Genomic DNA, 27,337 nt, shown 5'->3' with positions numbered 1-27,337 from the left:
CCTATGCCTTATGAAGGTCTGAGTGACCGAAACGTTGCTATTAAAAATGTTGTAAGTGAAGACAGTGTGCAGGACTCCATTTCTCTACTTGTATAGTTCAATCTTTAAGTTGTTTTGTCAGGCTTTTCTTGTCCTTAATTGATTTGTCAACAAACAGAGACATTCAACAAGGCAATCGAACCGGGGACTCACTGTCAGGTAGCCGCACCTTATACCACTTGGCTATTGGAGTTGTTTCAATATCACATCTGTTAATTTATGTCTCATGTACAATTATGCATTTAATTATACAATTACACACTATAGCCTATATATATATTTATTTATTTTTAGATTTGTTTTTGGGCTTTTTATGCCTTTATTTTATAGGACAGTAGGCTGACAGGAAATGGGGAGAGAGATGGGGAATGACATGTGGCAAAGGTCGTCCGATTTGGGAATCGAACCGGCGACGCCAGCAGGCATCATAGCCTAGTATGTGGTATGCGCCTTGACCACCAGGCCAGCGGGCACCCCACTATAGCCTATATTTTAAAGCATTTTTTCATACATGGATCCCTTGGACTGATTCATTTGAAATAGCCAATTGGCCCCTGCTTTAGTCAACCAGTGACCTTAGTGTGTTACCTTATCTTCAATTAAACTAAGTAAAGTTCCTCAATGTTTGGGCTTTGTGCCATCAAACGTTGTGCATAACCTCCCATTCACAGTGTCTCTAGGGCACTGGGTTTATTTGTTATTTGAGTAAGTAATCCTTGGTTGCTTAAGGGCACTTCTCCAGAGAAGCATCTGTTCCTCCGATGCAATCTGCTATGTATTCACTGCTACCGTTTTGAGTTTGTGGATCAGCTATAGGGCACGGTAAGTACAAATGTTGTCCACTGTTCTTTGAATCTCAGGAACATTTAATCCATAGCATTATCAAGATCAAATATAATAATATCACTGTAAACATTCTTAATTACTGGGATTAATTTGTCCATATGTCAGCCAAGGGTGGACCTCTACCATTGCAAAGTAAATAACATCTTTATTTGCAAGATTAGGGAGACAATGACCATGGACCATTTTTCTGATGAGGTGGACCTGTGTCCTTTCGCTATAAAAGACGATGGAAATTCTACGGTTGTCACCACATCACAAGAACCATATCTGACAACAATATCTGAGGTAAGACATGCTCTTGCTACTTGTATGCTGTCATCTCTTGTTTGTGTTTCTCTCTGTTTTGCATGAGACAAACTGCTGTGTGTTAGTTTCATCTGCCATTTCTGTCATCTTGCAGGTTATATTCATAGACATGGCTGCATGGAAGTTCATTCTGGGCCTTCTGGTCCTGTTTGTAGTATCATGTGAGGCACGGGTGAGTACAGAACAGAAGAAGAGAGTACAGAATTGACCATTATTCACACGCAGGCCATTGAATCCAACTCCTGAATCCAACCCTTGTTCTGACCTGTTTCCTGTCTCTCTACACTGACCTGAGAGACAGGAAACTGATCTGAAATCAAACATAAAATTGAGCAGTTTAGTGTAATGAATTACCAGATTTAGATTCAGATGGTTCAGATTTTGAAAATTATGGTTCTTCATAGGTAGAAAAAATATATATTCTTGTAAAGAAAAACTGTAATGCCAAGAATGAATACTTGGTTTCCATACTATGTAATGTAAAGATATTTTACAAATATGATATTGAAAAACGTCTACTAGGAAGCTGGAATAATATTCATATTGTGTTGCACATTTACATAAGTATTTATCAGGTGTCATAAAATGACAAACAGATACTTAAATTGTTAGGGTTAGCCTAATCAGGGGTGGGCAACTTTGATGATGCCGGGTTTCCTGCAGGAAAAAGTCTTGACCAGGGGGGCGCGTGCGCCGACATTTTTTGATAATTAATTAATTAATTCAAGTAATTAATTCACTTAATTTGTAATATTAATTCTTAATTTTGCCCTATAAAAACACATAAATGTGCCCATGATGACGGAAAACACAACTAAATGAATTCCCTTATTTTAGACTAATTCTTATTTTTGCCCTCAACATAAAAGGAGAGGTTGACTCTTGTCTCTTGGCCAGGAGGGACAGATTTTAGGCCAGGGGGCCCCCCTGGCCAAGAAAGTGCTGCAGGAAACCCTGGATGGTGAGGGCCACTATTTCCACCTTCACTCCAGAGGGCCACATTGCACATTGCTACGTCCTATTTTGTCATTCTAGTACCTCATACAAAAGAAGCAAAAATAGCAGATCTACAAGCTCAAAACGCATCGCGCTGCAATGCGTTTTGAGCTTGTAGATCGGCTATGTTTGATTCTTTTGAATTGGAATCCTGAATTATTTTTTGTTGTTTTTAAATTGGAATCCTGAAATGTAACATTTTTATCTAATTTCAAATGCATTTAGTTATATAGTCATGTTAACTTTATGAACCTAAATACAAATACATTGGACATGAAAAAATACATTTTAATACTACTATACTAGTCATTAAGCTACTAATATTGACTGACGGAATTAAAGCAGGTCATGTTTGGAATTGTAACAGCTGAAATCAATTTAGACCCTATCAGTATTCCGGTATTAACCTGTGAGCCGCATTAAGTGAAGGTGGGGGCCGCATGTGGCCCCCGGGCCGGCAGTTGCCCATGTATGGCCTAATGAAAACCTTCTTCCTGTGTGAAAACTGTAAAGAAACCTAATAAGAAAGCTGATGATGATGAAGATACTGATGCAGAAGGAGATCCCACCGTCTCTGAGCAGCTGGAGAACGCTAACAAGCATGTTGGTAAGAGGGATACCGGCAGTGGTGGAAAAAGTAGATAGATAGATAGATAGATAGATACCTTTATTATCCCAAGGGGGAAATTCAGTTGTCCAGTTTTAGCACAGCAGTATAAAGTTATTTACAAAGTTACATAGACTTAAGAAAAGATAGATAAGAGGGAAAAAACAAAAAACAAAAACAAGAGCAGTACAGTACCAATAAAGAGAAGGTGCATCAATAGAGGGGGCGAATAATATATAAGTATATATACATAAAGTGTCTTACAAAAGAGACCAAAGCAGTACTCTGATATTTTACTCAAAGTAAAAGTATCAATACTGCAAATATAGAAAGTAAAAGTCCGGAATTCAAAATGCGCTTGAGTAAAAGTAGGAAATTATTGGCATCAAAATATACTTAAAGTACCAAAAGTCAAAGTACAAAAAATGTTTGAAAATAGCAGATCTAGAAACTAGCAGATCTAGAAACAAATATGGCTAAAGTGGATTCATGCATGTTTTATAATATACCTGTAATCAATCATTTATATCTGCAAAGTAACTAGTAACTAAAGTTTTCAAATAAATGTAGTGGAGTAAAAGTGCAAAGTATTGGAAATTGGAAATACCCAAGTAAAGTACAAATACCTAAAGACCTTAAGTAGCCTACATTACATTAAGTAAACGTGCTTAGTTACTTTTCACCACTGGATACCGGATACACTATTTTCTTGTTCATACACACAACACATGTGTGTGTGAAGACACCTTTATTTCTCTTCTAATTTTGTCTCATTTCATTCAGTTTCATTTAACTTGTTTTAGTTCAGTTAAGTACTTATTTTAATGCCATTCAGTTTAGTTGCCCACTGAACAGAAGATTATACGAAACAAAAACGTACTCTAATTGGTGCAGGTTTAGATTAAAGAACATAATAATGTAGTAATTGACAGTATAATAGATATTTCAGTAGTTTGGTCTCTCTCCTCGTGGTTCTTACTGTACAGTGCGGGGCAAGAACGGGCCAGAGGTGCTTGGAGACATCGCCCAGTCTCGCCTGCCCACCCTGAGGAATGCTGACCCCTGTGTCAGGCGCGGCTGCATGTGGCCCAAGGCCTCTGATGGCAAGGTGTACATCCCCTATGTGATCGCCAACCAGTACAGTAAGTCTGTCTGTCTGTCTGTCTGTCTGTCTGTCTGTCTGTCTGTCTGTCTGTCTGTCTGTCTGTCTGTCTGTCTGTCTGTCTGTCTGTCTGTCCACCTTAGAGCTTCAATCAATAACTTTTTGTGTGTGAATAAAATGTTATTTTAACCAAAATGTAATCTGTATGGTGGAGTATTCAGTGAGTTATTTCCTTTGAGTTTCATGCAATACGCATGAAACTCAAAGGAAATAACTCATGTTCCGTGTTCCAAATGTACTCTATGTTATAGCTCAACAGTAAAAATGTCTGCGCTTACCGTATGCAGGGGACCCAGATTTGAATACTGGTTAGGACCGGAAATGTATTGCAGCTTTAATATTTACTTTTATGTTGATTGCATGGGATATGCTATGGTTACACCCTCAGCACAGTGATGTATAAAATCATTCTTGTCTCCCCACAGACGCTAAGGAGCTGTCAGTCATCAGACAAGGCCTCCAGTCCTTTGCTCGCTCCACCTGCATCCGCTTTGTGCCCCGGTCCAACCAGAGAGACTTCCTGCACATTCAGTCCCTTGATGGGTAGGTCGATCTCACATAGTATGAGTTTGATCGATCGATCGACCGATAGATGGATATAGATAGATAGATAGTGCCAAACAAAAGTGTCCATAACAGTCAATGCTAGTCAGTGATACCTCACTGCCATGTCAAACACAAGCAAAATACTCAATACAACTAACACAACCTAACAAAAAAAAGTGTCCATTGGTCAGTGCAAGAAAAACTAAAAAGAAAAACAAGAAAGACAAGACGCAAGACACAGCAAGACGCACATGAGCACCCTCCCTGTGTGTGTGTGTGTGTGTGTGTGTGTGTGCGTGCGTGCGTGCGTGCGTGCGTGCGTGTGTGTGTGTGTGTGTGTGTGTGTGTGTGTGTGTGTGTGTGTGTGTGTGTGTGTGTGTGTGTGTGTGTGTGTGTGTGTGTGTGTGTGTGTGTAGGATTCATATTTAGATAGTCATTAGAGAAAATAAAAGACGAGTGTTAAAATGTTTTCATTTTCTTCTTTCTATCGTTTTAGTGATTTTAATGATTTTGATGCCCCTGAGCAGAAATTGAACATTGTTCTATGCATATAATTTATGGTGCTCTGAGATCAGCATTGACATTGTTGTCAATGTTGCTCTCAGAGCACCTTAAATTAAAAGAACAAAGTTGTCCTTTAAGGACTAAGCTAAGCATATTACCAAACTGGGGTTCCTTGTAATTCGAGCCCTGTTTTCGTCCAATCCTTACACCTTATCCCTAAACTTTTTTTCCATTGTTTAATAGCTGCTCTACAAGCTCACAGCGTGTCGATGTGTGTAGATCAGCTATTTGAAGTTTTTTTTTAAATGTTTTTCAAAATATTCTTTAAAAAAAGGCGAAGTAGTTTAGGAATAAGGGGTAAGGCATGTCCTGTACTATGTGTGTAGGTGTTACTCCTACGTGGGGCGTCAGGGTGATGGCCAGGATGTGTCCCTGAGCCGCATGGGATGTATCTATTATGGAACTGTCCAGCATGAGCTGCTCCACGCCCTGGGATTCAACCACGAACAGTGTCGCTCAGACAGGGACGCTCACATCCGTATCTTCCTTCAGAACGTCATCAAAGGTACAGTAAAGCTTCTCTCGTACGCACACGTGCGCGCGCGCACACACACACACACACACACACACACACACACACACACACACACACACAGGTATGGCATGCCCAGCAGAAACATAGATGCACTTTGCAACATGCACAATATCCACACACAACATAAGTCATTCAAGTTTCTGCTTATTATCAGTCAAGTCAAGCATTTGTGGGGAATTATTTCATCACTGTAATCTATCTTTGTGCTTCCAGATCAGGCATTCAACTTCAATAAGATCGCCACTCTGAACCAGGGCACAGGGTATGACTATGGCTCTGTCATGCACTATGGCAGGTAAGTGGAAAATAATTGACATTTATGTAGTGTCTGATACTGTGACTTTCTAAACCCATCTTACAACAACAAGATACAAAAAGGAGGTAGTGGTACCCATTGGGAGACGCATTCAAACTCACGTCCACTTAATCTCGTCATTGAATTAGCACATCACTGTATAATATATGACTTTGTCTTGGTGATGTTGGTGAAGAGACCTAATAAGTTATTGACTGCGTCTGTACAGTATGTCTGACACACAATCCTTAATTTCTATAGATAGAATAGTGTAGAATAGATCAGAGGTTCTCAAACTTCTCAAACTGTCACTTTCATGTTATTTTGTTGCGGACCATCATCTGAAAAAGATGTTGTGAAGAAAAATATTTCAAATTTGACAAAAATGATCAAGATTGTTTTGAAAATAGCATCGATAGCATAGATCTACAAACACTCGCATTGCATCTTGTCACATTGTGAGCTTGATGTTTGTCTATTTTCAGATATAAAACAGAGTTAAAGTGGATAAATTGAATTTGATTCTCATTTAAGACCGTTTTTCTGGGGACCCCCTGGAACCCCCTCAAGGACCCCGGACCCTGAGAACCATTGGTGTAGATAGACAGGATGTATTGAGAGTGGGAATGCCATTAAACACAGGTCTCCAACTGGAATTTAAGCGGGCCGTTCTATGACCATGTTGTTGGCACACCGTTCACCAGTCTGATGCAGTGGAATACTGAATGTCACTATGGAGCTTTCTATACTGTGATAATGGGAAGGACAGTAGACAGCGGTAATGCAGTTGTTGGCAGCCGTAAAGCACCCATCATCACAGTACAGGATGAGTTTTATAGGTTATAATCTATACAGAGCTTTCAATTGCATGTGTATTGTATTTATGTTGCGTATTGCCAACCACTAATGGATTAAAAAATTATGCTTCACTCACAGTGATAATGAAAACTGGCTGGCTTGCTGGGCTCTCTCTAAGCGTGAATGCATTTTGAAAAAATGTGATAGCTTCGCCTTATCATTTCACAATATAAATAACTGCTCGATTGTACTGTATATGGTATATTATAATCTAATAGAATTTCTCTTTGCTCTCATCCAGGCTGGCTTTCTCCAAGGACAACGTCAGCCCAACCATGGTGGCGGTTCCTAACTCCAGAGCTGTGTTTGGTACTGCTAAGCAGATGAGCCAGAACGACATCAGGAGAATCAACGTCCTTTACAAATGCTAAACCGCCCAAGCAGTCTGGTCCATGCTACTGTTAGCTGGATGTATGAATGGCTTTCTGACAGATATTCATTCACTAATAAAGCCAACTGTCAGGGGAAGGTGAATACGGGTTTTGCAAGCCAATGCAAGACAAACATATAATTTCACTGTGATATGTATTATGTTAAAACAATGAAAAATAAATTAACTATGCAATGTATGCATATTTCATTGTACTATACAATAGCAGATAAATAAATTAAAGCAACTCCATGAATCTGTGTCTTAATATCTGTCACCTATAAGCATTTAAATGTGATTTAAAAGCAAACCCTGCACATTAGAATTTCACATTAAAGAACCAAATGAATGGTTATTTATGGGGATTGAAGGTGGTGGCAGGACTCTTATAGTTCCAGACATCACTGTGTGATTGTTTAACTACTTTCTGACATGATCAATCACCATTTTCGGTTGTCATAATATATAAGGTATCAAACAGTATGTTCATAAACAGGATTTAAATGTTGATTATTGTTTTATATTCACCAAACAAGAACTCAAATTGTCCTCCACTACCATGCTCTAGTATTTCCAGTTTCATCATTTGCTGTTGTGTTTTTATATTTCCTTTCTGGAGTTCAAGAATCCCCAGGCAAACTAGTAATCAAGCCATTTATTCAAACATACAATGCTAACGAGTAGATCAAAAGACTGAAAAGTAATCGAAGTGGTGAATTGTTTTTATTACAGTGAGTGATTGATTCATTCAGGAGAATACCGTAACACGGACGACTCTTGCTTGATTGACTGATCTCGATTGTCAACATAGGTCTATCCTTGGATTTTCTCAACCACCTGGAAAAAAAGCACACATGTAATTGGAACTTTCCACAGATACATAAAGGTATACCTTTTAGATATACCATTGCAATTCTATCATAGGTAATTGCTGGACTATAAGCCGCACCTGAATATAAGCCGCACCAGCTAAATTTAGAACAAAAAACGAATGTTTACATATATAAGCCGCACCTGACTATAAGCCGCAGGTGTCCTTCCTGCTACAGCACCCCTGGTGGCTGTTAGCTGTAAAAATCTATATATAAATCATTGTTAAAGACCATTGCAAAACTAACTAACTGGCCGTTAGCTGTAAAAATCTCTATATAAGCCGCACCGTAAGCCGCAGGATTCAAAACATGACAAAAAAGCCGCTGCTTATAGTCCGGCAATTACTGTATATGTTTCTGCATCTGGTCCTAACCAGGTGTGGAGGTACCTAGGCTATGTGGTTTCTTTAACAGTACAGCCTGTTGAGTCTGATGATGTCATTCTGACTCATCTCAGTGGCAGTGCCGAACTCAGTGTTGGCGTTAGGAACAGCCACCATGGTGGGCTGGTTGTTCTTGGAGAAGGCATATCTGAAATCACATAAAACACGCGCACATTCAATATTTTGGCTTATAGAAAAAAGATGGCTGTTCAGTAGTTTCAAATAACTTTTCAGTAGTTTCAAATAACTTTTGTTTATTCACCAACCTGTGGTAGTGCATGACCGAGTTGTAGTCATATGGAGTTCCCTGGTTCAAAGTGTTTTCCTTATCAAAGGCATACTCCAAACCTGGAGAGAAAGTGACATTAAAGGGATATTTCACTTAAAAAATTTAAAATAAAATAATAATAATTTGCTTGATTCAGTATTTAGATATTTAAGATTAATTTGATCCATTTGATTACGATTCATATCCAGCGCCCCTTCCCATGCAAACCCATTCAAACTCCATTTTAACCATGATAAAGTCATTCTTTTTCTGGGGACTCATACTACCCTCATAATACGTGAAAAGAAAATATTAAAAATAAATGAAAAAAGTTATCGAAAAAAAACACGGCAGCTCACGTATCAGGAGGGTAGTATAAGAGTCACCAGAAAAACTAACGGGTGTTTTCTACAACTTTATCATGGTTAAAATGGAGTTTGAAGTTACAATGGGTTTATATAGGAAGGGGCCCTGGGTGGGAAGTAGCCTAGTAAACTACCAACTTCCGTTCTCCAGGAGGATTCCAAACAAATGAAATGGTTTCCGGAAGAGGGCGGGTACGAGGCTAGGTGGGAAGTGTCTGATCAAAAGAATCTTAAATCTAAATACTGAATCAAGCAAATTAAAATCTGTCCAGGGTGTTCACAAAAGCCTGATTAGACAATAAAATGACCAAAAATCGTTTTTGAAAGTGAAATATACCTTTAACAATTATTCCCCTGCATGAATAACTGACCACAAACCCATTGAACAAGACACATTCTCTCTCAAAGTGAAGACTGAATGCCACTGTCGGGCAGAAACCTGGTATCTCCAGGTTTCAAATAATATGTCAGTTTATTTCCGTAAATTAAAACCCTGCTTCACCACACAAGACTGTCGCACAAAACTAGTGAAAATGGCAGATCTACAAGCATACCGTACAATGCCACGCACCACTATTTTCACTAGTTTCAATGATTTTTAAATGATAAATACCAAATTAAGGTTTTGGACTTTTGAAACAAGGTTTCCATCCCGACAACGACAATATACCGTATAGGGGTCTTATATCTTATGTGGGCCCACCTGGAGAGACGTTCTGCAGGAGGATACGGATGTACTGGTCCCTGTCAGAGCGACACTGCTCATGGTGGAAGCCCAGGGCGTGGAGCAGCTCATGCTGGACTGTGTTGTGGTAGATGCAACCCTGACGGCTCAGGGACAGGTCCTGTTCATAGTAACGGCGGCCAACATACGAGTAGCACCTAAGATACATTTCAGAGGAATATCATTTAGTTCACTCTGAAACATGCATAATCATAATCAGGGGTGTCGCACCAAATTCTGGGCCCCGGGTACAAGGATTCACTGTGGGGCCCCTGTGCTTTAAAGTTGTACCATGTAACTTTTTTTATAAAACAAATCTTAAAATTGTCCTAACTGTTAAATCGCTAAAGTTTTAGAACACCCACTCCGTTATTTTCAGCTTCTGAAGCCTTCTCTTTATATGTTTTCTTCTTAGCAGTGACAGGGGCGGGATTTCGCGCCAAAATGACGTAATCTGCATCATCTGTATACGTTGTGTATACGTTGCCCAATCACATCGCCGATCATGCACACATGGTACACTACCGGCCAATCACAGCTTATCTGCTCTGGTCTCCAGGAAGCGCCTCCGCTTGGCTACAGTGTTTACCATGGTGAAGGATTTTAACCTCTTAATCCACAAATCCTGGCCAGAAAATTACGTTCTACCATGCGTTCTACCCCTCCACGGATTACTATCGGTCGCGGTGGTTTGCTGGCGCCGCTCCGGTGGTCCGCGGCGGTGGTCCGCGACGACTCCGGCCGAAAAACGGCCGAAAAAAGCAATACCGCTACTGACCACTAGTTGAGCAACTTACACAGTATAGCTTTAACTATTGAAAAATAGCAGATATACAAGCTCACAGCGCGGCACCGAGTGCCGCGCTGCGAGCTTGTAGATCTGCTATTTTTGAAAAATCATGAAAATCTTTGAATATTTCAAATCCTTCTAAGGTTTTTTGAAAAATCTATGTTTCGATGTCAGTGGAGATCAAACCTTTTCATGTGAAGGACCCCCAAAATGATATGTATTTGGCCACGGACCCCCATCTCAAAATATTTAGTTCCAGGGACCCCCCAGAAGCAAAATTTGACTTACAAATGTTCGCTTAAAAAATACATATATTCAAAGATTTGCACACATTTTCACGACTTTTCAAAAATAGCAGATCTACAAGCTCGCAGCGCGGCACAAAAATAGGAGATCTACAAGCTCGCAGCCGCGCTGTGAGCTTGTATATCTGCTATTTTTCAATAGCTAAAGTATAAAATAATTAAGGCCCCTCCACCACCTTGGGCCCTAGTAACTCAGTCCCACTTTCCTACCCCTTGTGACGCCCCTGATCATAATCATAATAATTTGTTTGCTTCCTAAACAGTGGGGTTATAAACTTGAATTTGAAGATCCACTTTGTTGGAATCCTAATAAAGTTTTTAAACAGATTCCTACAAAAGTTGGAATAGTAGATTCCTAGTTGGAATAGTAGATTATATAAACTGTATTTGTGCTTTGGAATTGTGATGTGTATTGGCTACTCAGCACTACCCTTGAAGGGACTTGATGTGGAGGAAGTCTCTGTGTGATCTACGAGGAATGAAGCGGATACAGGACACACTATGGAAAGACTGCAGACCACGCTCAATAATGGACCGCTCCCGAGAGCCTGGAAGGATAAGGGTACATTTTTACACTCTCTGAAAGTCTGAATTAAAGATGTCCCATTCCCAGGCATAAAAATCATATCTGTGTGTGGCCTAATGCATTATAAAACTGGGGGTCCTTGCTTACTGTAGTGGTTTGCGATGACATATGGTACATAGACCTTGCCATCACTGGCTTTGTCCCACTTGCAGTTGTGTGAAGTGCATTGATCAGCGTTCCTCTCATTCTCAGAGTCATAGGCGATGTCATCCACCACATAGGGCCCATCAAGAGCACGCTCTGCAGACAACAGACATAAGGAACAAACAATGAAAACAGCTCTATGAGATCAAAATGTAGATTTCATTTTAGAAGTTAGTCTAAGAATGAGCTTCTGCAGCTTTTCTGATATTGACCAATATACTTGCTCAGCAATCTCTCATTGACTTGTCTGTTCAGAAAATGACATGACTACTGTCTCACCTGTATTACGGTTGGCTTCCTCGATTCTTTCAGAGACAGATTTAATATCCTATAAAGAGAGAAAGAATTACTTTATATTATTGAGTTCTCTGAACAGAAAGTATGTATAATGTTCTTCAAATTGAGAGACAAAAACAAAGAAATAAAAATTAAAATACTAATTCACCTGACTTAAATAAGCACTGCAAAGAGGCAAGCCAAGTACTAAGAAAAAAGGATATTGTTGCTAAGACAATGCATTTACCTCTAAACGTAACTTCCCGTAACGAGAGCCTTTGAGAGACATTAAGCAATTGAGAAAGATCAGCATCTAGAGAGGATAAAATACAATACTCCCCTGGTTTTCCTCTGCCATGGTGAAAATCACCATCATAGCCAGGAGACCCACGATTATCCTCAAAACAGCCATGTCGACCTAACAACCTGCAGGGTTAAAATGATAAAGTATATCACAATAAATCTATAACATGTAAGACTTTTTAAAGAGATCAGAAAATGTGACTCACTCAGCCAGTTCCCAAGATGACACTAGGAAAGGTTATACAGTAGGTGGCTTTATAAAGTCTTTGCTGGAGTCCTGCTTTGGATTGGACACGTCACACGTGGAAACCATGGAAGTAAAAAAAAATCTTGATAAGAATATTTCACCTTGAGGCCACCTTGCCTATTCCCATAATTTGGAGATGAAAACACCTACAGTATATCTAATCTTTGGATGTGTACTGGGTAAATGCGTCACTCCTACAAGTTAGGGAAGACGGAATGAACAGCTGTACACAACTGCAAAATTAAATATATTTTTTTTTCTTCATTTATACAGCATTTTCTTCATCAGCATTGATGGTTCAATCTGACAAGTTAAATAGCTCTCCTCTGGGTAGGGAGATTTCAGCAGCCTTAAAGCAATGCTGAATGCATAAGATAAGAACTGAGGCCTGTGGGCCGTAATCTCTCTCATAACCTTAACTGTCTCGCCAAACAACATGTGTGAGAACTGAACTGAACTGAACTGAACTGAACTGAACTGAACAAAGGTCTCTTGTTGAACGCAGACATACAGTTTAAACTCTTAACAAAATCAGGTGCAATAGTTCCCAATGGCCGATACTCTGAAAGGTATGTTTCTTAAGGTATCATTCAAGTTATTTCCCCGTGCTGTATCCTCTTCCAGCTGGTTGAATCTGTCATTACCCAGTAATAAAACAAAGAGAATATGCACATCCAAAATGGACACAAGAAAAAACGTCTGAAGAGAGAGAAAAGCAAAAGAAAAACATTCCTATATGATTTACAGTCTGAAAGGTACAAAGTTTACACTGCCAGTCTGTGCCAGACTTAAATTAACACTACAAATATTGTTGTTTAATTTGAAATTAAATCTAATCATACAGTATGGTCGATTTGCCATGTATTTTCCAAATTAATAACTCGTATTGGCTGCCACTTAATTCTTATTGGCAGCCCATTATTAATATCCACCTCTTGACATTGTACAGACAGTATGGTCATACAGGCCATATCATGGACTTTTAGAACCAAATTTATTTAATAAAATAAGAGATTTATTGACATTTCACATTTGAGAAACATTCTGAGAGATGTTTTTATTGTTTTTATTGTTGCTTTTATTTAGACAGGAAAGTGTAATTAAGTTGAGGGTGGTTAAGCAGGTTGTCATGCAGCAGCACAAGGTTCCAGCTGGAATCAAAAGGCGGACATTGATTGACAGTATGTCGTTTTCACACTACTGTCACACCCCATCTCGGCCTCCTGTTTGAAACAGAAATCAAAGGTATACAGTAAATCACCTATTGAAATACGGTTTCTTCAGTCCCATAAAATCTAAAAGAAAAAGCTTGAGTTATACTTTTGGCTATTTGAAAATACCTGAACTACAAGCTCTACAAAGCTTGTAGAGCTTTTGCCTAATGTTGCCTATTGACGTGCCCTAAATAGGGACAACAGGGTGAAAGCAGTTAAATGTATTTTTCTTTTCTTACTTCTTACCTGAGTGTTTAGCAGTACAGCTTGTTGAGTCTGAGAATGTCTGTCCGGCTCATCTCATTGGCTAAGCCAAACTCTACAGTGGGGTCAGGGAAGGCCACCAGGGTGGGCCGGCCGTTACCAGAGAAGGCATACCTGAAACCACACATTGTACTTGAATGTCTATTTGGAAACAAAATTAGTCTTATTTACTGAAACCTGGAAATGTTTGACATTGCCTATGAAGGAAATCCAAAATGAATGAACTGTATACAGAAAATGTATCTCAACCTCAACCTCAACCTTATTTACAGGATTTAGTGTTAGATTTATCCACAACTTTCCAACGTCCCATCGTGCATTGCGCAGACGGAGTGCGGCAGTTCCGGCGCCGCAGCCAAGAGTGATCTACAAGATCACAACAACGGTTGCATCTGCGACGCGCCATGCGACGTGAGCTTGTATGTCTGCTGTTCTCCGGAAGTGTCCCACAAATAATTCTACAGTAAATTCTCACGTAAACAGGTGGATATCATGACATTTATGCCGTTATTGTTTCCAGAGTCAGAAGTAGTTCTCAAAGTAGCCACCAAAGTAAAACATAGCCTTTTGAAACCTACTTGTGGTAATGCATAACAGAGCCATAGTCGTAGGAAGTGCCCTGGGTCAGAGTGTGGATCTTGTCAAAGTTGTGCGTCTGTCCTGAAAACAAATCAGATAGAAATAACATTCCATATGCATTCGAGCTGTGGATGCTGATGCACATTTCCAGAGCAATGTATGGCTAACGTGGCTATTGATTGATACTGTACATTACCTGTATGGAGAATTGGAGATCAAACCTTTCAATTATGGGACAGTCTCATGTTCATGTTCATGTTCAATATGATGGCATACTCTGATGTATGGGTATTGAGTAACCTACATACTGCATTATGACAGAGGGATTCTACATCCTTCTTGCAATACATTCTGTGTGTGTGTGTGTGTGTGTGTGTGTGTGTGTGTGTGTGTGTGTGTGTGTGTGTGTGTGTGTGTGTGTGTGTGTGTGTGTGTGTGTGTGTGCATATGTACGACATGGATACTGTACACCAGTGTTTCTCAAATGGGGGTACGCAGAGGTACAGCAGGGGGTACTCAAGATAATGCCCCCCAAAAAGAAAATAGAAGTATAAATCATGATACTATTATTCATAGTTAAATAATCAACTACAGTTTATTTAGAAGCAGAAACAACATTTACTGTTATTTTTAATGATGGCACTTGGAGAAACTTGTTGTGAGCCTGATAGTTGCCAAAACAAATGACATGGTACCAGGCAACTGGGGTGTGTTTGAATGTTGTTTGAATGTAAGTTATTGACATGAAAACTGGACTGAAATGTAATGGCCACAGTGTTGAAACTCTCACACTCCCTTTTTAATTTGTTGTAGTGTTATATTCTTGAAAAGGGTCATCATATACTGCTAGTTATGGTTTAATTGCAGTTGGAAAAATGTTGTTGTCGGGTAAAGGGGGTACTTGGATTCAATAATCAGGGAAAGGGGGTACCCAAGCTAAAAAAGATTGAGAAACACTGCTGTATACAGGGAACTTCAAACGTGGAACACTGCTGTATACAGGGAACTTCAAACGTGGGCCCACCTGGTTCAACATTCTCCAGGTGAACACGGATGTACTGGTCGCGGTCGGCACGTTTCTGCTCGTGATGGAAGGCCAGGGCGTGGAGCAGCTCATGCTGGACTGTGCCATGGTAGACACAACCTGAACGGTCCAGGGACAAATCCTGTGCATCGCCAAGGCGACCAATCCAGGACCAGCATCTAGGACAATTAAAATGAGCATTACAAGTCAATACGAGTCATTGTCTATCACACCTTTGACCATACTGTATAATATATAATCACACCAGTGTGAACTGAGCGGTGGAGGCTGTGTGTGTGTGTGTGTGTGTGTGTGTGTGTGTGTGTGTGTGTGTGTGTGTGTGTGTGTGTGTGTGTGTGTGTGTGTGTGTGTGTGTGTGTGTGTGTGTGTGCGTGGGGTCAGCAGAGGTATTGCCATGATACAGACATAGCCAGCCACATAGCCAGCCAGCCACATACGGACATACCCACTCAGAGGAATGGCTCCACCGCTCAAAAGACCATTTTAAGTACTGTGACTACTGTCAACCTAGCATCATCCAGAAAAAACGGAATTCTTAAATATCAAAAATAGATGATCTACATCTAAATAGCTTAGTATCTGAGTTTGTGTTTATATGTTTTAATTGTTAATGATACTGAACAAACATAATTGAATTTCTTTTGTTATTCTACTATTTCAAAATTTTGCCATGACTTTTCCACTCAATCTACACTACAAAATGCATTAATACACAACAATAATATATTAAATGAATTTAATTTAATACCAGTAAGCGAAAATATGGGCTTAATGGCATAAAAGGGATTCTATTGTATGGGCATTCCTAGATATGGGCTTAATATTGATGGGCATAAAAAGGATTCTATCAGTGTGGTTGCCCTAACAGGGCATCATCTGGGAATCAGATGTAGAGGTCATCTCCATATATGGAGATCTAGGTGATGATCCAGTCGTCTCCATGTATGGATATCCAGGGTTTGATCTTTGAGCAAATACACTTCCCGGCACCGGAGGTGATGTCACAACAATGTGTTGTCACAATGTCAACAAATAGGTCAGTTCAGTAGCTATAGACATTGAGGCGTTACTCACGTACGGACAAGATGTGACTGTTTTCATAGTTAACTACAACCTACGGTCACAACAATTACATTCAAGTCGGTTCTCAATATTTCACATAACGCAGTTGCTTATCATGAATAGTTTAAGTTCATTTATGGTAGTTTTGTGAATGTGATATAAATAAAAACAGACTACTGTCTATACTAAGATCCCCAGACTTGAAGGGGCTCCACCATGAATTTAACATTTTTCAAAACCGTATTATGGACCAATATTTATATAAAATATATACTTGGTGGTGGGGCCCCTTTAACACGCTGACAAACAAAAAAAAAGAAAGAAAAAAGACCGTGTAGATGTGTAAAGACAAAACACAAAAAAAGGAAAGGAATAAAAACAACTGATTAAGACAATAAAATGATTTTTGCATTATGAACTATGTCCGTACCCATTGAGTGACTGGATGTTGATGTAGTCTCTCTGATTGGTGCGTTTGACGAAGCGGATGCAGGAGACCTCGTGATAGGACTTCAGGCCATGGAGAATGATGGCCAGCTCACGGGGGGCTGTAAGTTCAAATTAATGGAAATTATTATCCTGAATCCATTGCAAGCATTTGTTTTGCACAAAAAAACATCCGTCGGGTTAAAAATGGACACTATAAAACGGAGCTGACCCCAGAAAAGTGATGACTCATCATCACTTCAAGGTTTCCATCTATTGTAGTGGAGTAAACGTACAATATCTGTCTTTGAGATGTAGTGGAGAAAAAGTAAAAGTATAGATAATTGAAAATAGTAAAGTAAAAGTACCTCAGAATTTTACTTAAGTACAGTACTTGAGTACAATGTACTTATTTTTCGCCACTGATGGAAATGTGTTACTTTATAATGGTTATAAAAACATGGTCACATGGCCACTTGGCCACTGACATCGCTGAATGCCTTCTCATATCTTGCAGATGGCAGTCAACAAGGTAATTATTGGCCGATACCGATGTGCTGCCAATTAATCGGTGCATCTCTAATCGGGGACCTTCTGGGGACCCCAAGGGGTCCTTGGGTGGTATCCAGGGGTTCCCCAGCTAAATGATGGATAGTTTCATTAGGAATCAAAAGGTCATTTATGGGTCTGACTCCAACAGCCATGTGTCCATTAGCTACAGAAGTACAGTAAATGAACATAGAATGGCGATCATTGAAATGATAAAGCATGGGTCTTCAACAGGGGGTCCGGAACCCCTAGAGGGACCCCAGAGTTACTACAGGGGGTCCTCCAAATCTTCGTGTGATAGAAAGGTTTTTTTTCTACTTTTTTATATTAACCACTTGAACCCACTTGTCAATATTCTGAGAACTTTAGCCAAAAATAGCAGATCTACAAGCTCACAACGCCTTGCACTGCGAGGCGTTGTGAGCTTGTAGATCGGCTATTTCCCGCAAAGAGCTTTGGTGTAGAGGGGAAAAAGAGCAGACTAAGTACAGAGTGAAATGTCTAGACTAGTTTATTAAGTATTGACGGTTCAAGTGGTTAAATATCTGAAAACACAAATTGACATGAATCCAAAATACACTGATGATTGTGCTGTCAAACGATGAAACTATGTGGAATCTATGCAAAGGTTGTGGGGGATCCCTGCTTCATCTAGCTCTCTCAGCTAAGGGGTCCTTGGCCTGAAAACGTTGAAGACCCCTAGCTGTGATAAAGGTTGAGAATCACTGCTGTATGATTAATGTGCAGGAGTTACTACTCACAGAACGTTCTAGAGATGACGTATGGCACGTAGACCTTGCCATCGCCGGACCTGGGCCACATGCAGTCTCTAGAAGTGCAAGGATCAGCGTTCCTCTCAGCTTCAGAGCCATAGGCAACGTCATCCTCCAGATAAGGATCACCAGGACCGCGGACTGTGACAAAAATACAAGAGCATTCAACATGAGAAGCTTTTGCATTTCTGTCTGATGAGCTTTTGTCAAGTTCAGGTTTGATGTTTCTAGCTGCATACAACGCTTAAAGGACAACTTTAGTTTTTTACAACAAGGGTTCATATTTCAGATTGTAATTAAAGAATATAAAAGATGAGTGTTAAAATTATTTCATTTACTTCTTTCTATTGTTTTAGAGATTCTTATTTCAGTGGTTGGGGGCATACGTACAAGTGGCTAAATATGTCATTTTACACAGAATAAGCCTGTTCCCAAGATACAACGTAACCTTTCATGGTTAGATGTGGGGGCTAGAAGTGTTACTGTAATTAGCAATAAAGAAACTGCTGGCTTATTGTGTCTAAAAAGACATATTTAGCCACTTGTACGCATGCCCCCATGCGTACGCATGCCCCACATTTTAGCACGGTAAACGTGATAAAACAATAGAACGAAGCAGATGAAAACATTTTAACACTCAATTTTTCTTTTCTCTAATTACAATCTAAAATATGAACCCTTGTTGTAAAAAACTAAAGTTGTCCTTTAAGATGTCATGTTTACACTGTTACATTAGTTGCCCTCTTAAACTACATTCGAGATGTGATTCCCAGGGAAAATAATCCATCTGACAGGGATAAAAAACTACAAATACATCTCAACAGAATGTTTACTTTGTTGATTTATCTGTAAAATCAAATGTCTTACCGATATCCCTGTTGGCTCTCTCAATCCGCTCAGAGACAGTCAGAGCCTTTGGACCTACAAAGAATGATGCATGATAAATATGAATATATATATTATGTATCTTATACTATAATAAGCAGAAGAACTGTATTTAGATGAACTTACATGAGTGGGAGTTAACCAGATGTCATATGTAGATACACAAGGAAACAGATAGTCCAGTTAGAATAAATGAATAAACAAACTCTCACACAACTCCTTTGTGTGTTTGAACAGCAATCTAGATGCTGTTCAAACACAATAACTAGAATCCTAGAATAACAGCCAGTAGACCCCTCTAGGGGTTTCATCTATTCATTGATCAACATTTCTAATGAGCTATATAGATTCACCAAAATGTTTGTCCTTGGTCTAAATTGATTAAATACTGTAGATTAACCACTTTCATCTACTGGTATCCCTGTTTCGTAAAGTCATTGTAGGCATCTTCGTAATTTTTTATTTTATTTGTATAGAATTGGGCTCACAGTAAGTGGCTAAACAATTATTAAAAGAATAATTAGTTGCTAAGCCACGCTCACCTCTTCTTTGGCCCAGGTGGAGACTACAAGCAGAGCCAGTAGTCCCAGCATGCACTTCAACACAGCCATGTTAACCTGCAGCAATACAATAAAATACCAACAGCATATCTTACCTACAGTACAAACAAGGAGACATTAAACCTTTAAGAGTTCTGGCTTTGAAGTTATACTTACTTACTGTTCACCTGTCGTCTGAAAGGAGAGAAAGAAGCAAGGTCAGTCCTTTGATATCATGTTATATAGTATCACGTGGGCCGGAAAATTGTCCTTTTTTGGATAATGAGGCCACTGAGATGAGAGGCGGAAAACAAATAGAACAGAAAAACATGTCATTACCAGATAAGAATATTTCACCTTGATGCCACACTGTGTATTCCCATATAACGTTAACAATTCCTTTCCAATCTTGTGTGAATGCATGATCTCAGGGCAGCTGCTTGACTAAGAGAATTTGATATCAAGAGTGGGACACATGCTTCCATCCTGCTCTCACAAGGTGCCAATTGTGCAAGGCACTTTTCTATTTCACCATTCTACTGTTCCTGCAGTACGTAGAATGCCCAGGTGTGATGTTTATAACTTTATTAAGGTAAAACTTTAGAAGAAAAACTGCTTTAGAAGAGCATAAAACTAAGAATTTCCGAGTGAAACGTCAACGATTCTGTGTGGTACACATTCAGCCGATCCTAAAGGCCACATACTGAATGAAAACAGTTGTATTTTGTTTCTATTCACCAGTACCTTAGTTATAAACAACCATATCATGTATCCTTTGATATATATGGAGCAGATGACACCTGAAAACCAGCCTCTTTTCATCTGACATGTGAAGGAGTTTCATTCTTTTGAGATGGCAGAGACCTTGGGTTTTATAACATGATATCAGTCAGTCCAAATATTGTCGATCACCGTTAATCCATTAATGCTCACTGTAGGCCTATGATGTAACAGATCTCAAAATCAAAAAACGTCAATTCCTAGCATGTCAATTCTGCGACTTGCGCTACATCAATAAGGTGAATTGTCCATTTTGTTTTGTTATAGAACCTTGTTCAAAGGCAATATAACATGAATTACAGCTATGTCCCTTTCCCTAAATTACATGCCAGGACTAGTTTTCTGCTCTGCTTTATTTGTTTATGTGCTAAGTGCACATAGTGAGGACGAATGGAATTGCAGTAGGCTAGCCTACTACTTCTGGCTTCTCACTCATGGAGCACAGAAGAAACTGATAAAGATGACTGATAGTAGGCTATTTGGACTTATTTTGATGGTCTTAAGTATACCAGCTCTTATGCCTTAACTTAAAGGCCTGCCCATACTGTCTCCGAGCACCAAACCTTTCATCAGAGAATTCCGACTTTCTGACATGCATTTTTCAGAACTCTAATTCGGGATAAAGCTTTTCAGAAGATGCAAGTGACGTAATTTTGTAGTTGAACCGGACCTTTCCGATGAAAAGTTTGGTGGTCGGAGACAGCATGGACAGGTCTTTACGTTAAGGCATAAGAGCTTGTACTTAAGACAATCGAAATAGAACCCAATATGTCCAAAATAATAGAAATTTGAAAAACTGGGCATGATATATTATATCATGCCCAGTTTTTCCAAAGTTAAACATTTGCTTTAAGCCCACACATAAAAATCTAATTTAATTTGTATTCATTTGTATTTTGTTGTTTTTCCAGTCTGAAAGCACAGGACTAAACTCAAAACATTGTTTGAATAAGATTATGTCATGGAATTGGGATGTAGCTAGAGGTAGACAGATCAACGATTTCAGGCAGTACAGACAGCTATAGTGCCATCAAAGTGAAAAAACAAAACAAAAAAACAACAACAACAAAAAACAAGGAACATGTAGGTAAATAGCTAGATGAAGTTTATTGATGTCATCAGCATCTTAGACCACATTAAAGTGAAGAAAAGATCCACAGGATGAAACAATGCAAGTAGATTGCCTGCGTGATTTTCCCATGGGCTGTCTCAGTCACCTGCATGATGAAAACAGAAACATTCAATTATATTAGCTGTGAATATCAACACATTTAAAAGCAGCAATATATGCTCCAGTTGTATTATTGTTTAAACTGAAGACACCTTACTGGACAAGATGAGGAAACCGGCGATGTGTGTAATACAGTATATACAGAAAACTACATTTAAAAAAATCTGTTTTTGTATTCATGTGAAAATAATTACCACAGCAGAAGCTTATTATTTAGAAAATATTGCTCTGCCATCTGAAAAAAGAATGCATTTGTATTGTATTTCTGTTTGTTAAATACAAAATACAAATACTAGTGTATAGGATACTGTAGGATCCTTGAAAGAAGCTGCTGTTCTGCCCTGTGTGTCTGTTCTCCATCGTGATGTAACACAGAATGGAGAAAAGACTGAGTGTGTCCCTGAAAAGGGAATTGTCTTGAGAGTTCTTAACCCTTAAGTGCTGTTCGGGTCATTTTGACCCGTTTTACATTTTCATTTGAAAAAAAAAGGTAGAAGTTCACATTTTTTCCACCTGAAACTCACTGGCCTTAAAGATTCTTCTGAGATGAACATTTAAAAAAAATATTTTTGCACTACAACCATGCTACACCCCCCTCATATCTTTTTGAACCTTAAGGCGAGACACTACAGGTGAATAGGGTAAAAAAATTAACTAATAGCTACCACAATTAAACTTTTCCTGTTGATTACTTACATCAAAACTAAGATTTTTTGAATTACAAGTTTTCTGAAATCATATGTTTAGATATGCAAATGAGGCATTGTATGCGCTAATAATGCCCAATTTGCAATTTAGCTCTTTCAGTGTTTAATGTGATATAGCAAAGCAGAAATGCAAACATTTAACATATATATCATATGAATTGTTTGGTATTGAGTCAAAGTCAATGTATCATGATGATTTATTAAGTTAAAATTTATATTAGTGTTTTTTTTTTTAAACCAAATATCCCCCGGGTCAAAATGACCCGAACAGAACGAAGGTGTAGTGAATCTGAACAGACCAGCCTGAGTGATATAAATATAAAATAAAATAAAATGAAATAAATATAAATATAAAACTATTCTTGAATAATAACTCATGCTGCATGGATGCTAACAACTTGAGAAGGACAGAGGGTGAAAGAGGCACAGCTGAGCCCACATCTGTTTTGGGTACATCTGAGTGAGCTAATGCCACACTGTTAATGGGCAATGCAGGGGTTGTGTTATACCTCAGTGCTTAGCACTTGTACAGCCTGTTGAGCCTGTCGATGTCATTTCTGCTCATCTGAGAGGCTTTGCCAATCTCAATGTTCTGGTTGGGGATGGGCACCATGGTGGGCTGGTTGTTCTTAGAGAAGGCATACCTGGCATCACAAAGAACACACCGTATATTCAGCTGAGTGCTAACAGGCAGAAGCAGTAGAATATACCATAGAGTGAACCGTATTCTGACAAGAAAACATAACCAACTTGTGGTACTGCATGACAGAGTTGTAGTCATAGGGTGTTCCCTGGTTCAGAGTGTTGATCTTGTTGAAGTTGTGCTCCATGCCTAGAAACAATGATAATCCCTGATTAATAAATGGTTGCGCATCGTGTCGGCCACAGACAAATAGCTGAACTACAGGTTCAAAACATGCCACAGTGAGACGAACAGTACATGAGCTTGTTTGTACATCAGCACTTTTTGTTGCATGACACAGGCACGCAACTACTGCAAGTATAAATCAGGGTTTAGACCTCAAAATAAATACAGCAAAATGTGTGTGTGTGTGTGTGTGTGTGTGTGTGTGTGTGTGTGTGTGTGTGTGTGTGTGTGTGTGTTTGTGTGTGTGTGTGTGTGTGTGTGTGTGCATGTGTGTGGGGGTGCTGGTTAGGTGTTAGGCCGGCTTTACACTGCAGTCAAATCCAGCCCAAATCCGATTTGATGTCAAATCTGATCTTTTGGCCAGAGTTTTCACACAGCATTTGCAAGTGACACAGATCTGATCTGTGCGTTCAGACAGCGTTAGCCCAAAGCTGCCCTGCAGCGACATGTATGCTTTGGTTACCGTGGTAACGAGGTAGGCGTCATGACGTTACGTCACTACGTCGACGCTGGTTGATTACGTTCTGATTACGTTCAGGAAATGCGACATAATAGACCATAGTAAACACCCGTTAATATTGTTTATCTCTCTTCTTTTCTTTACTCTTGTATTTCGTTCTTCTCTCTCGTTTTCACTGTTTAGCTCACGTGTTTTCTCTCTTCTCTTTTGTTTTTCTCATGTGCTCAGTGCACTGTAATCAAATAGTAAATACTCGCGCTCTGTAATGATGTAATTTACAGCCGCGCTCAGGTCGCGCTGCTCGCGCAGCAAGTGACGCTTGGCCAGTTTGATGTGACTTGAATGTGACCTGCATATAACTCTATGGGGTGGATGTGGTTGCTGCTTTCAGACTGAGTCAGATGTCCTCAGATCCGATATGGATCGGATTTGAAACTACCTCTGGATGTGGTTTTTCAAAATCGGATTTCATGTGACCTGAATGTGACATGTTTGGATTTAGACTATTTTTAAAAAATCGGATTCCACTTTTGAAGTGACTCAGATCTGATTCAGGCTAGATTTCAGTGGCAGTGTAAAGCCGGCCTTAGTGTGCAGAGGTGACCTGCAGTGGGTGCAGGTGAAATCCATATTTAAACCTGTCAACTTGTGTGTGCATGTGTCTGTCTGTCTGCATGTCTCTGATTGACTCTCTGTCTGAACTAAAGTATATGGTTTTGGGAGTAAGGAAGGCATAAAAGACATTAATCTGACCAGACACGACGTTCTGCAGGAGGACACGGATGTGGTTGTCCCTGTCAGAGCGGGTCTGCTCATGGTTGAAGCCCAGGGCGTGGAGCAGCTCATGCTGCACGGTGTTGTGGTAGACGCAACCCTGACGGCTCAGGGACACCGTCTGGGCATTACCAGTACGACCCACGTAGGAGTAACACCTGCAACCGCCCAGAGAGAAAGGACATGTTCCAGAAAGTCCAGCAGAGCTCTACATGCATATTCTAAAACACTCTACAGTATATCGTTGCTGTCAGGTGGAAACCTTGTCCCAAACAATATTGTTTTGTATTATTGTTTTAAAAACAATGGTGAGAATAGCCAATCTACAAGCTCACGAGAATCATGAATGAAAGTAAAACTAAGAAATGTTAAGGGCTACTGTTTGACATTATCTGTTTTGTTCATTAGTAAATAACGGTCACAGGATGGATCCATCTTTTGTCTTGTTATGAAGGTTTCCACTTTCATATATGTTACTTGCAGCGAGTGATACCAACGTAGGATGGACTATGAATTCAGGCGTAATCCTCACCCATTGAGGGACTGAATGTGGAGGTAGTCTCTCTGGTTGCTGCGCTTGACAAAGCGGATGCAGGAGAAGCTAGAGAAAGACTGAAGACCACGCTCAATGATCTGGAGCTCTCTGGAGGCTATCAGAACAGTATTGGGTCAGAACAAACAAAACATTGTATGGATAAAGCCTTACAAAATCAAAACGTACGTATGATGAGACTATTACGTACAATACTGGTTCCTGATGATGTAGGGTACGTAGACCTTTCCGTCGGAGGACTTTCCCCACATGCAACCACGGGATGTGCAGGGATCAGCGTTCCTCTCATTCTCATTCTCGTAAGCGATGTCATCCACAACGTAAGGCTCATCCTCGGTGTGCACTGTGGAGTTAACAGGGAGGACCTAAAGTTTACTCTGTTGTGTCCTGGTGTCGTGCACTGAAAATAGTAGATCTACAAGTACACATTGTGTCGCGATCAGGTCGCAATTAATGCCTTTAAACCACCAGGCTAACAACCAACTAGGAATACAGACACATCATGAATCATAATATAATACATAAATAATAATGTTGCCTCACCAACATCCTTATTGGCCTTCCACAGCAGTTCAGAGACAGACAGTTCCTGGGTGACCTATGTTGAACCAAAAAGATAAAAGGATAAAGATCATGACAAAAATCATGTTTCATCTTCTGACTGGCAGACCCCTGTTACCGAACAAACACTCTATACACTGTGGCAAGGATTGCTATTGGAATATAGAGCTATTTAACTCACAAAAGGAAAAAATAAATAAAACAACTTTGGAATATTTTTCTTCTTTTAACTAAAATTAACTGAAACAAAATAGAATTGCATGTAAAACCATCTTCATGTCATGCATTCTTTCATTTCAATGAAATAATATGGTTCCACTCAAGCAGTGGTATAACAACTGCAGATAAAATGTGTTTTCTGTTTGTACTCACCGAAAAGTTCAAACATGACAGCACGAAGCAGGGTAGAAAAAATCATATGTTAGTATATGTTTACAACATGAAGACATGTTGGTACAGATGGTATCAAGAAGACAGTCACAAAAGAGCATTAGTTGAATACTGACAAATGATGTCACTGACACATACAGTACATAAATGTTTGCCTTAGGTAAAAGTACATTGAATCTTCATCACACAAACCCCACACATTTCCTCACCTCTTCCTCGGCCCAGGCAGAGACAGCGAGCAGGGCCAGGAGACCCAGGACGTACTTGAGAGCAGCCATGTTAACAACCTGTAGGTGAACAGTGTCTGTACTGTACCAGCCGCTAAGCAGCTCCTTTTATACCTGCCATGCAACCCAAACATATACAATGTTGCATGTCTTCTGATAAGATGTGCAGTGTGTACACTGTGCCTTGAAAACCTGCATGGACTGGAGTAGTCTGCTCCTGGAGGGGACAGCTGTTTCTTGCACAAAGATACCCAGGATTATGATACAGTTTGTAGTAAAACACAAGTGGTAAATTAAGCAATATTTTTCCCTCCCTTCACTGGTGTGGTTTTCTGAAATGCAAATAAAAAAGCCTGGGAGTGAGGTTTCTGAGACTGCCATGGATTCAATCTACAACCAGAGGGGGGCATCAGAGGACCAGTCATCTCCAGGAAAGCCCCACTGCCAAAAAGAAAAAGCCCTTGCATTTGCAGCCCAATAGTAATGTTTAAATACTAGAGGTTCGCGGCCCTTCGGGCCGCTCACATCTAGAGTCCACGCCCGCTTTTTTTTTTTTTTAATAAAAAAAAAAAGTTAAAAAAAAAAAATTTGATTTTTTTTTTTTTTGTTTTTGAAAAAAAAAAAGTTTGTTGAAAAAAAAAAAAAGTTTTGGCTTAATTGTGTTATTATTGTTACTGTAATAGGCCTGCCAATGTTTTATTTTCATTATTTCAATGTTGTCATTTTAGCAACACACACACACACACACACACACACACACACACACACACACACACACACACACACACACACACACACACACACACACACAGACAGACAGACAGACAGACAGACAGACAGACAGACAGACAGTATCTTGCTGTGAACTGTAGATGTGAGTGGCCCGAAGGGCCGCGAACTTCTTGTAAGATACAGGCTCTCGGCTAGCGATAGAGAGAGACTCACTCTCTCTCTCTCTCTCTCTCTCTCTCTCTCTCCCCCTGTGCAGCGGCCCCCCCCTTCCCTCTTGTAACCTGAGACTCTCTCTCTCTCTCTCTCTCTCTCTCTTGCTCTCTAGCGAATC

The 27,337-nt window shown here is 39.7% G+C and overlaps 3 protein-coding genes across 3 annotated transcripts; 1 reads left to right on the top strand and 2 right to left on the bottom strand.

The window, feature by feature from the left end:
• Positions 1-1,300: 1,300 nt before the first annotated feature.
• On the top strand, positions 1,301-7,125 carry LOC308294443 (low choriolytic enzyme-like; the record flags this gene model as incomplete). Its single annotated transcript, XM_080737176.1, has 7 exons — positions 1,301-1,363; positions 2,701-2,794; positions 3,781-3,936; positions 4,382-4,499; positions 5,393-5,576; positions 5,820-5,896; positions 6,996-7,125. The coding sequence occupies 7 exons, from the start codon at positions 1,301-1,303 to the stop codon at positions 7,123-7,125; spliced, it is 822 nt and encodes a 273-aa protein (XP_080593302.1).
• A 732-nt stretch (positions 7,126-7,857) lies between these two features.
• Positions 7,858-19,924, bottom strand: LOC308294442 (uncharacterized protein). Its single transcript, XM_080737175.1, has 16 exons — positions 19,905-19,924; positions 19,727-19,801; positions 19,167-19,212; positions 18,288-18,440; positions 16,982-17,099; positions 15,469-15,647; positions 14,444-14,525; positions 13,861-13,979; positions 12,085-12,113; positions 11,841-11,889; positions 11,505-11,657; positions 11,262-11,379; positions 9,716-9,894; positions 8,646-8,727; positions 8,386-8,527; positions 7,858-7,961 (listed from the first exon to the last, which is right to left on the bottom strand). Exons 2-15 carry the CDS (start codon positions 19,793-19,795, stop codon positions 8,404-8,406), a joined length of 1,500 nt encoding a protein of 499 aa, XP_080593301.1. The 5' UTR covers positions 19,796-19,801; positions 19,905-19,924; the 3' UTR covers positions 7,858-7,961; positions 8,386-8,403.
• Positions 19,925-21,590: 1,666 nt separating this feature from the next.
• Positions 21,591-26,341, bottom strand: LOC308294553 (high choriolytic enzyme 2-like). The gene is made up of 8 exons (XM_080737286.1): positions 26,257-26,341; positions 25,640-25,685; positions 25,287-25,439; positions 25,076-25,193; positions 24,523-24,701; positions 23,192-23,273; positions 22,951-23,085; positions 21,591-21,720 (listed from the first exon to the last, which is right to left on the bottom strand). Exons 1-7 carry the CDS (start codon positions 26,323-26,325, stop codon positions 22,959-22,961), a joined length of 774 nt encoding a protein of 257 aa, XP_080593412.1. The 5' UTR covers positions 26,326-26,341; the 3' UTR covers positions 21,591-21,720; positions 22,951-22,958.
• Positions 26,342-27,337: the final 996 nt, after the last annotated feature.

Source organism: Nannobrachium achirus (genome assembly GCF_963921795.1).
Source record: "Nannobrachium achirus genome assembly, chromosome: 11".
Lineage (NCBI taxonomy): Eukaryota > Metazoa > Chordata > Actinopteri > Myctophiformes > Myctophidae > Nannobrachium > Nannobrachium achirus.
Note: the sequence above shows the minus strand (reverse complement) of the source record. Positions and strands in the feature narration are given on the sequence as shown.